The 11447-nt window shown below is 48.0% G+C and overlaps 1 protein-coding gene across 1 annotated transcript in view; it reads right to left on the reverse strand.

Moving 5' to 3' along the window:
• Positions 1-11025, reverse strand: part of LOC147710469 (uncharacterized) — a 31440-nt gene extending 20415 nt beyond the window's left edge. The window contains exon 1 of the mRNA XM_086919358.1: positions 10504-11025. Coding sequence (XP_086775484.1) covers positions 10504-11025 — 522 coding nt within the window. The remainder of the gene's footprint in view (positions 1-10503) is intronic.
• Between the last annotated feature and the right edge of the window lie 422 nt (positions 11026-11447).

Genomic DNA, 11447 nt, shown 5'->3' on the forward strand with positions numbered 1-11447 from the left:
TTTGCGGATTATCTGACCTTCGCCCCCCCGCACCCCCCCCTAGCAGTACCAGCGCAAGGTATGTACGAACGGGAGAGTTGGGCGCTAATTTGTTTTCATCACAGGTATGCCCGCTTCCTGCCTTGCTCGGTCTGGGGCACAGGGGCCGCCGATCGTCAAATATGGGCATTGTGTTGGCTTTTGTGTTCCGGTTACGGCCGGTTGAATTTTGTTTCAGGACAAGTGGTTTACTCTCTTTTGTTTTACGCGGTTGCACACAGCCGAGGAGCAGCATCGGGGCCGCCCCATAGTCTCGGATCTCGCTAGCTCTCACGGGAATAGTAGAAGAGGTATGTACGTGTGAAGAGTGGGTCCGCACTAGGGGGGGGGGGGTGCTGGTCGCGGTCGGTCAACCACCCCAGTTGCAGTATCGGTTCTTTTCCCTCCACAGGTCCTGAGACAAAGGTGTTGGGAGTGGGGGACGGCCAGCCATGGGGTGGGACGTGCGTGCTTTCTTTGGCAAAAGTTGTTGAACATGGTGGCTCATGGTTATCTCTTTTTCAGGATACATTTGAAGGCACCATGGAGAGTCAGGGGTCCCCCTCGCTTTTTACGCAGACGTCCCAGGTTGAGGATTCGGGTCTAGGACCGTCCCAGGACACACAGATGAAAGCGTTGTTGGATATGATAAAGGCTAATGGGGTGGCGTGGGCCAGTGAACTTTTGTTGGCCAACCCCCCTAAAGCCCCCGGGCCGGCCCCCGCCCCACAAATAACTGAAATAGAAGTGGTAGAGGACCCTGCCACAGTGAGGCCTAAGCGCACTAGGAAGCCGACAGTGAAGGACTTCCCCGCGGAACCCCCCACTAAGACCAGGGCGGCGGACCCGGTCAGGAATGTCATTGTGCACGCCCCGGCATCCCCCCCGGCGGTGATCTGGGTGTGCCCTCCCTCGCCCCCTCGCCCGGCGGCGCCTAGTGTGGAATTTGCTACCCGGGAAGATCTGGGTAAGATTACAGACTCGCTGGCTTTGTTCATGTCGGAAATCAGAGCCGGTCTGCGCGCTGCCCCGGTGCAGTCTCCTGATTTAATGCATTCTCAGACTGTAACACCGCTGGTTGCGGCGCCACTTCTTGTCGCAGGGGAGGCGGACGTGGTTCAAGTGTGGGGGGGAATTTCCGTGCAAGGGGGGGATAATGCTTGTCCCCTGAAGGGTGTAGTTGCACTGCCTGTCAGCACGGCTCAAAGGTCTGTTTCCTCAGCGCCTCTTCCCCAGGTTTTGCCGCTGGCCCCGAGTGTGTCTCAGGAGGCCCTCTCACCCACTGCGGTCTCGGCCCTGCCTCAGGTTATTTCATCGGCCGCTCCTCCCCCCCTGCCAGCTATCAGTTCCGTGGTTCCCCCGTCTGCTGAGGTTGCCATTCCTGCGCCCACAGTTCTGATGACTATGGCGCCTCTTTTTCCTGGCAAATGTTCCCTAGCCTGGCAGGTCCCGCAGGAAGCGAAGGAGGGCATCTGGCGTAGAGAATTTATAGACATTTTTTCCCTCCTCATGCTGGGGGCAGATGGGGTGGATGTAAGAAGAATGGGTTCAAAGGATGAAGAGAAGAAGGCGCGCTTTCAATCCTGGCCTGAGAAGACAATTAAAAACTGGCGTCAGGCATTTGCCATCCTGGCAGCGGTAATCACGGAGCGTTTCCCAGATCAGGCGCAAGGGCTATTCCAGTATAACAGTGTCATAATCAATGAAGCTGAAGCCTCAACGGGGATGGGGTGGTACTTGTATGATTGTGAGTTCCGCAAAAAAATGTCTGTCTGTCCAGAACTGGAGTGGGACCAGGTTGAAGTAAGACTGTGGATGGTACACATGGGTAGAGGAAAAGTAGAGAGTGGTGCCAACAGTGTTGTCCAGGTTAAGAAGACAGAAAATGATAAGCAGTTCACCCAGAGGAAAAGTAATTTCAGACAGTCCTTTCGAGGGGGGCGCGGGGGGGCAGTTTTAACAGGCAGTACGCCAAGAAGAATGTTTCTTCCACTTGCAGGATGTACAATGCAGGGAATTGCACTTGGGGGAAAGCATGTAGATTCTCCCACGTTTGCAGCAAATGCGGAGGTTCCCACCCTGAGTCTTCCTGCGAGAAGCGGTCTTCCTCTGCTAGCGCTGCCAATAAGGACAAATAGTGACCCCAAGAACACATCTCCCCCTTCCCCCCCCCCCCTGATGCGCCCCCCGCCAATTCAGCTCTCCACTCCTGCCCAAACAGGGGGTTCATCCCCTATGCTGCCCGCTGGGGACCCTCACCCCCTTAGGTCTAAAGGCCCGTCTCCAGTCATCATACCCAGTCTGTTGCCCCTCCTTCGTGCTTATCCCAATGAGAAAGATAGGGATGTCCTGACCTTAGGTTTCTTGGATGGTTTCAGGGATGCTGAGAACCAAAAATCTGTCAGGGAGCTCCCGGAGGTGGTTGACAAGAATATTAGCAAGGAGGTAGCCTTGGGGAGGGTGGCAGGTCCTTCCCCCCCCCCCCCTTCCTGACTTTGTGGTGTCCCCTTTGGGTGTTGTCCCCAAAAAAGAACCTGGGGCTTACAGGCTGATTCATAACTTGTCTTTCCCAGAGGGGAACTCCGTCAACTCCTGGCTGCCAGAAGCGGCCTGCTCTGTCTCTTACTGTTCCCTTGACATGGCCATCGACTTAGTGAGGAGAGCAGGGGAGGGGGCCTGGCTGGCTAAGGCAGACATTGAGGCAGCCTTCCGTTTGTTACCTGTACACCCTGACAGCCAGCATCTGTTGGGTTTCAAGTGGAATGGGGGGTACTACTTTGATAAGTGTATGCCAATGGGTTGCGATGTCTCATGTGCCTTCTTCGAAGCCTTCAGCACCTTCCTGCAGTGGGCCCTCACAGAGGAATACAAAGTGGCAGCAGTGTCTCATTACCTAGACGACTTCCTCTTTATTGGGAGGGAGGGCACGCAGGAGTGTCAGGAGGGCCTGGACTGTTTCATTGAACTAGCCAGTCGCTTGGGCGTGCCGCTGGCGCCAGGTAAGACCGAGGGCCCTGCTCAGGTGCTGACCTTCCTGGGGATCGAGCTCGACACGGTCCAGGGAGTGTCTCGTCTCCCGGCAGAAAAGGTGGTTGGCTTGAAGAACGACATTCATGCATTGCTAGGCAGGGATAAGGCACCTCTGGGGGTCATTCAGAGTCTTCTAGGCAAGCTGAATTTTGCTGCTAGGGTTATTCCTGTGGGGTGAGTTTTTGCGAGACGCTTAGCCAAGGCTACTGCCAAGGTCCACAAACATTATCACTTTGTTAGATTGACCTCTGGACTTAAGAAGGATTTGCAAATGTGGGATGACTTCTTGTCTGATTTTAATGGCACAGTGATATGGAGGTCCCCGTGGGTGGAGAGTCCTGAGTTGAACATGTTCACGGACGCCTCGGGCCGTGAGGGCTTCAGTGCCATTCTGGGAGAGCTGTGGTGTGCGCAGGGATGGCCCAATTCTTGGCGCAAGCGTGGTATTACTGCTAACATTGCTGTCCTGGAACTCTTCCCCATTGTGATTTCCCTACACCTGTGGCCTGAGATTCTGTCCAACTGAAAGGTTTTGTTTTGGTCGGACAATATGGCGGTCGTGCAGGCAATCAATGGTATATCTGCCAGCTGCCCGTTAGTGCTGTCTCTACTCCGGGAACTGGCTAGCAGGTGCCTGCGCTGCAATGTTGAATTTAGAGCTAGACACATTGCAGGGGTCACTAATGTCGCAGCTGACGCTCTTTCTCGTTTGCAGCTGGATCGTTTCCGGGCAGCTTTCCCTCAGGCGAGAGAGGAGATGACCCCCTTTGCACCAGGGCTTTGGCACATCTTGGAGTGGAGCAGCAATTGAGAGAACTAGGAGAGAAATCTTTAGCGCTGGGTACAAGGAAACGCTATGCGAGTCAACGTGCTACTTTCATTAAAGTTATCTCTGACCTGGGCTTGCAGGCTTTGCCGATGGAGAGTAGAGTTCAGACATTCATTGTGTGGGCCAAGAAGCAGAAAAAGTCTCATTCCTGGGTTTGCGGCCACTTAGCGGCCATTAGTCATGAGGCTAGATTGGGTGGGGGGAAGGATCCTGCCAAATCTTTTGTGATTAGGGCCGCTTTGAAGGGTTGGGCTCGGGAGGATCCCAGGGTCCCAGATGACAGGTCCCCCATTGATTTTCCATCGCTACAGGCTATGTTACAAGTGTTGCAGGCAGTCGTGCACTCGCAGTATGAAGCGGCCCTCTTTTCTGCTGCCTTTGTCCTAGCATTCTTTGGGGCCTTTAGGAGTAGTGAGCTGGTGGCCCGTTCTAAGACAGATATCTCTGGGGATGCGCTGGGACTGGAGGATATCGCTTTTGTGAGTGGGTTGTCCATTACGCTGAGGCGGTCTAAGACAGATCAAGCTGGAAAAGGGTCTGTTATTAGACTCTCCCCCCTTGGGGATCCCCGTTTTTGCCCGGTGGCAGTCCTAAGGGCCTTCCTTGCTGTGCGGCCTGCTGGGCCGGGTTACCTTTTTGTACATGCCGACCTCAGCCCCTTGACTAAATACCAGATGGACAAAATCATGCTGGCCTGCCTGGACAGGGCTGCTCTGTTGGTACAGGGGAAGACGTTTTCTAGCCATTCCTTCCGTATAGGGGCGGCCACATCGGCCTTCCGCGCTGGTATGTTGCCAGTTCAGGTGTAGTCTGTTGGGCGCTGGGAATCAGCTTGCTATAGACATTACATTAGGCCTTGATTCCAATTATGTTTTGAGTTTGTGCTTTGTTTGCTGTGTTTTGTGATGGCATTTTGTTTTACTTGTGATTTACTTAATAAACACCCTTGAACATATTGCGTCTTTCTTTGACAGGTTCACGTGTTTGGGTCTTGGGGCATTCTATGGTCAACAGATTGGCACGATGGGCTGCCATCTGGCAGTGGACTAGTACCTTCACGAGGATAGACTGTGTGTGGTGGAGTTTCCCGGGCATGCGTTGGCATAGCTTACTCTTTAGGCTGCGGGAGGCCCTTGCCCAGGGTAGACCTCCTCCCCATCACTTGATAATCCACCTGGGTGGCAATGACATTACGTACTTGGGGAAATCCACTCTACTTCTCAAAATGAAGACCGACTTGGGCATCATCAGTGGCCTTCTGCGGGAATGCGAGGTCTGGTGGTCCGAAATAGTGCCTAGGAGAAACTGGCGGGGTGCTAAGTCCAGTGAGGCAATTGAGAGAGCGAGGAGGCGGATCAATGCGGCCATGAAAAAGTTCTCACAGCGCAGAGGTCTAGGCTTCATCAAACATGATATGATTCAGGACAAGGTGAAGGGTTATTTCGAGGATGATGGTGTTCACCTCACGCCCGTAGGCTTAGACCTCTTCCTGCTGGACTTGAAAGAAGCACTCATGAGCAAAGGTTGCAGGTAGAAAAGGTAGCAATGGTGGGGGGGCCTGTGCGGCAGCGGGTACCACCGCACAGGCTGTGGCGGAGTTACTGGGCGATCCGGAAGAAGAGAGGTGCAAACAATGTACTTCAGCGGGCACATAGGGGTGCCAGAGCCTAACCTGTAACCTCATATGAGGTGCAGGAATTCGTGTCGGCGCCCCTATAGTCCTTCGGGCGGTTGTGGGCCTGTGCAACCGGGGGTTTGCCTAGTCATGTCCCCGCAATGGGCGTGTCAGTAGTTGTAATTTTATTGTACAGCAGTTGGGTGGTTCGCCACTGTGCTGTTTGGCTCAACAGGCGGGCAGGTGGCGAGAATGCGGCCGCCCTGGATCGCCCGTAAGCTAACCCACCATCATTACATATGTTGTATGTAATAAACCTGCAGCAATTTTTTCCCAAACTTAACACGGTGTCTGTGTATCATTTGCGGGTTTGGGCATGTGGGGGCGGGGGACTTCCTGTGGCCCTGATGTGACTATGCTCAGTGTCAAATGAGACATGCCAGGGCGCCAATGAGCTGCTCTGGGGGCTGTGTATTGTGCTAAAATTCATACAGGTTACAGTAGCTTAGCCAGTGTGTTATGGACTCTAGTGCAAGGAAGGGATACACCACACCCCGCTGCTGTTTGAATTATAAAATACAGCAAGAATCAGGTTCCAGTGGGCCCCTCAAGCCTCTGAGTCCCGGTACAACTGCACCTGCTGCACTAATGGAAGCCTGCCCATGGCAGGTTACCTATTTAAACAGGCCGGGCCTCACATATTACTGGCATCAACTAGATCGTATTTACTGCAACGTAGGGAGTGACCACACTTCCTCAGTGTGAAAAGTTGCATGGTTAATGAGTACAGAGGGCGTTGGTTTTGAGTGACAGGACTATTTGTGTGTGCGCACAAGCCAGTTTATTTATGCATGAGCTGCAGAAAGCACAACTCGAAAGCACGGCGGTGCGGTTGCGGTCTATAACTCCGAGAGTTTTAGTCAGTGCTCAGATCACAAATGTGCTGTAGCCCGCGTGATTACAGAAGTAAGTTTGCAGCTTTCTTCTGCGCCTGCGCATACGGACCGGGAGGTGAAAGAACCGGTCTGTCTTGGTGAACAAGACCCCGCCCATTCGACGCATTTTGGAAGGAAGCCTGATACTGCATAGGGCACACACTGGCACACAATGTTCACGAGACTGGCAGCTATGTTCGTGGGTACATTGGTGCATAACAAAGGCTGACCCCAGGCCTAGGTTTTCACCACCCCCGAACAAACACTCTGACGGCTGTTGCTGGACCCCAAGTAGGTCGGCATTTGTTCTATTACACCAGAAGTGAATAATACATTATTATTCATTCATTCCATTTCTTGGTATGATACAAACCAGTCAGACAACGAGAAGGGCGCAGCCCTGGAGCCCAAAAGAAAGAGCCGCTGGCAAAGCCAGCTGTAAACTGAGGCCAGGGAAGGGCGAGGGCCCTTTGTTAATAGAGACGCGACTTCTCTGCGCAGCTCTTCAACGGTCCACGGGGATCACCCAGCCTCTTCCTTGGTTGCATGTTGCTCCTTGGGTTCGATGTTGCTTGCACTATTCTAATAAGGAGAACCTCATACATGAAATTACTTTATTCTTCGATTAATAAAAATCATTAGAATAGAGAACGTGCGAGCACTATAAAACATTTGTCATGAATAGTTTAAAATGTTTACATTAATACCATCACAATAGGATTTAAAATATAATTAATCGAAAAAGTCAATTTAAAAGCCTAACAGCCTGTTAATAAAGATAGTTAAAAACCTTAATTATCTGTTATAGTTTTTCTATCTAATCAGGTCAAATACAGACATTTACTTATAAGAGCAGCATTTAGTTTACTTTAAAGATATAGTTCGTGGTTTGTGGTGAGGTTCCAAGGGTGTCAGTCTGTTTATGTGATGAGCCCCCCACATACAGTGTTTTAAGGAATTTCCAGGAGAAGGACTGGTTAGGACATGTGCCAAGGCCAGGTCAGCTATTCTTCGGAAATGCATAGGATTTAGGTTAACCGTTGGTGGCTCGCAGAGCCTCGATGTTTGTAATTTTTTTTGCTGTTGCTGTAACAAACTTGGTGAACCTGATGTTAAGCTGTGGATTTTCCGGGTTCATTGATGCAAGAATAGCCTGACGGCGTGTGCGAATACCTAGTTTGTTCCATTCGCCCTTTAACAGTTTCCTTCGGTCATCTTGAGCTACAACACAGAGGCATACCACATGCTCGATTGTTTCTGTGCTGCTCCCGCATCCTCTGCATGTTACGTTTGGGTTTGCACGTCGCCAGCCCGGCAGATGATACAGAAATGGCCTCTCACTCCATTCTAAGGGCCAAAAATCTTTTTTTCCACTGCAATGAGTATGTGCATGACAGATGTTGTCCCATGGGCCCTGGCTTAAATCCTGATATAACTGACCAGGCATGCTTACGTTGAGCCAGTTGAGCTCTGTCGGAATGGAAGGACCAGAGGCGGACGTTTCTTTCGATGTGGGTTTTAAGTACCTCCTGCGATGGGTTAGAGGTCCAGATTTCTTCCATATCTAGAAGTTGTAAGGAATCCTGCAGGTAACGCCGGAAGGAGCTACCGATTTGACCGGCTGAGATCTCCAGCCACAAGAGGGCCTCCAAGGTTCCCTCTCTGGAGTTGCGCAGCTTATTGCAAAGCCTAATGAACGCTCCACGCCGAACCTCCTACAATGTGGCGTAATGGCCAGAGTTTCCAACTTTGAAACTGGGGCAGCAGGTTCGGGTTCGGGTCCCGGTGTCAGCTCAACATCCTGTGATCCAGAGCAAATCACTTACGCTCCCCATGCTGATAAAAAAATAAGAAAAATGAATGTCGCCTTTTGTAGAGTACCTGGTGCTCATTTAAAGTGCTCCAATACCTTCGGTTTGAGTTTGCCCTATATAAAACTGCAAAAAACAATAATCTGATATTGCCCTAACAAGGCCATTATTAATAGAAAGTGGCCACCCAGCTAACAGGTGCCAGAAGCATGTGCTGAAAGAGCCCAGATGAGATAATAAAAGGGAAGGCACTCCTTTCTTTTCACGAAAATATAGTTTTGATCCTCTTATTTTTTCACATGCGTGCTGCAGCGGTGGCACGTTTGTCCTGCTTCCGTGCCTGCTAAACTACCAACCTAACTTGAGTGGATGAACCTCTCAACCCCTGCGCACTGTTGCTGCTAGTGAATCACACTAGAAATATCATCATTTTAATTTTCATTTCACTTCTTTCAAATATAAATTTATCACATAACCAAATTCACCATTCTTCTTTGAAAGTATGATATTTAATCATCAGTTCATTTTCAATAACTTCAAACATATATTCAAAAAACAAAACATTTCATAATTTCACTGTATCAACAGAAACTTTCTTGACAACGTATAGTTGATGTAGCCCGATGCATTTCGAGTCCTTGATGGACTCTTCCTCAGGGGCCTGAAAATATGAATATCTCATATCAGCAATTTCATTATAATATCCTGTTTTTTCTCATCAGATTCAAGTTACAAAAACCTACGAATGCTCAAAACAACGAAATATCACTTAACATTTCATGTACAAGAAATAATGACTGCATCATGCACTTTTAAACCTTTTAAATCTAGAAACCACCACCATTTCACCTCAAAAGTGACTGTGATGAAAAAATATACTCACAACCAAACCACGAGGTTGTGATACCTGTAAACAAAAGTTCTGACTGTAAATGCATGCTGAATTCGTCTACCAATGCCCTAAACCCAAAGAACCACCTCGTGGAGCTTCCTCTTACCTCGAGTCTTTTTAAGTAGGAAACCACCGCGTTTCCGTTTCAATTCAAAATGCCACCTACAACAAAAGTGTAACAATCCTTAGCTTCGTGCTTCAATTTTCAAATGTTACCTCCGCTATCCCCCACGGACGCCCGTTCTTACCTAAACGCTCAACACCAACTCCTAACTCCACTCCCTGCCGATTTCAAGCCCAACACCGGGCTCGCCAGGTTTACAACACGTTTGTCTCTCGGGAGACAGTGAAAACGGACTGATTCCGAACGCTCGGGCGCGCCATTTTGGTGAAGTCTAACGAAACGAAGCCATCGGCACTCGGGGAAGTATACTCAACGGCCAAAAACCGAACGGTATCACTAAATACCGCCCTGATAAAACCATAAGTTCCTCTGACTACCACTTTTACTCAAAGACAAAATGATAAATAATAAAAAATAAATAAACGGAAAATATAAATAATAAGGTGCTCAAAAAATAAATAAAATGCATGGAGAATGTTTCAGTATGAATATAGTACATTTAGTGCATTTCAACCATTCAAATATACATGTATGGAAAATATAGTCAAATGTTCACATGCTGAAGAGAGGCTTGGCCAAAACCTCTACATGTATCTAGCCTAGCATTACAGTATCTTTCTTACAGAAAGCATGTATAGTCTATCTTTTCATTTAAACCTTTAGGTTCCTGGGTCCCTAGGTACCGGATCCAAAATATCTCTCTTTGTAGGAGGCATCTAGTGAGATCCACTCCTTCTTGTGATTCAGTTTTCTCCAAAACTGAAAACTGTAGCTGGGAGATGTTGTGCCTGTTTTCTGACCAGTGTTTAGCTAAATTACTCTTGATATTAACATTCCTGATAGTACTTTTGTGTTCGGATATTCTTGTTTTTAATTTTCTTTCAGTTTTCCCCACATACAATTTGCCGCATGGACATTTGATGAAATAGATCACACTTTTGGAGTTGCAATCACTGTCATGATGTAAGTCAATGGTTTTTCCTGTCTGGGGATGATGCAAAGTATTCCCAACAATCACATTGTGGCAGTGCACACAATTCATGCATCTTTTCATCCCTTTATGGGTTAGTCTTTTTTTGATTATAGGTGTTTTCAACAGCTCCTTTAGGTTTTTCGATCTGTTATATGCAAACATCGGTTTTTGCAGAAAAATGCCTCCAAAATCTGGTTCGTGTAACAAAAGTTCCCAGTGTCTTGTTATTATGTTTTTTATTTTTGATGAGCTTGTAGAGTATTTTGAAACAAACACCTGTCTGTCCAGAATCTTCTTTGGTTTCTTTTCCAGGAGATTCTCCCTACTGAACCTGGCAACCTTGTCCTTGGTTTGCTTTAGTACATTCTCCGGGTAACCTCTGGATGCATATTTTCCTTCTTGTATTTCCAAATGTTTTTCCAAAGTCTCAGATTCTGAACATATCCGTTTTATTCTCATGTATTGCGACAAGGGCAAATTCATTTTTAAATTCTGAGGATGAAAACTCTGAAACAATAAAGAATTGTTGACATCGGTCTCTTTCCGAAACACTTCAGTTTGTAATGTTCCATTTTTTAATGTCAGTAAAACATCCAAAAATGCTATTTCTTGGTCACTGATGGTGTGAGTGAACTTGATTTGATCTACATGAGTGTTTAAAGTCAAGATTTTTTCTTCCAACATTTCTCTGTTGCCTGACCATAATACAAAAATATCATCGATAAATCTTTGATATATCAAGCTGTGATCCTGCCATTCTTTATCCGAGTAAATGTAGTCTGCTTCAAATTTAGCCATGTACGTATTGGCATATGCGGGGGCCCCCGCAAATCCCATTGATGTTCCATTCTGTTGCAAGAAAATTTTTTTGTCCCATTGAAAATAGCTGTGATATAAGCAGAAATGCAACAATTCTAGAATGAAAGATTTTTCTGCTCTAATAGTTTCTAGCCCCAACAACGCCCATTCCACAGCCTCCAGTCCTGCTTGGTGAGGTATCGAAGTATAAAGAGATTTTACATCTATAGTACATAGTAGTAAATCTTGTGTTATGGTGATGTCTTTTAATCTCTGCAAAAAATGATTGGTATCTTTTGTGTAGGATGGCCACTCTTGAACAAATTGCTGTAAAAAAGTATCTATGTACTGCCCCAATGGTTCAAAAATCGTGCCACAACCTGTGACAATGGGCCTCATGGGAGGGTTCACTTTGTCTTTAT

Source organism: Lissotriton vulgaris, chromosome 5 (assembly GCF_964263255.1).
Source record: "Lissotriton vulgaris chromosome 5, aLisVul1.2, whole genome shotgun sequence".
NCBI classification, from domain to species: Eukaryota; Metazoa; Chordata; class Amphibia; order Caudata; family Salamandridae; genus Lissotriton; species Lissotriton vulgaris.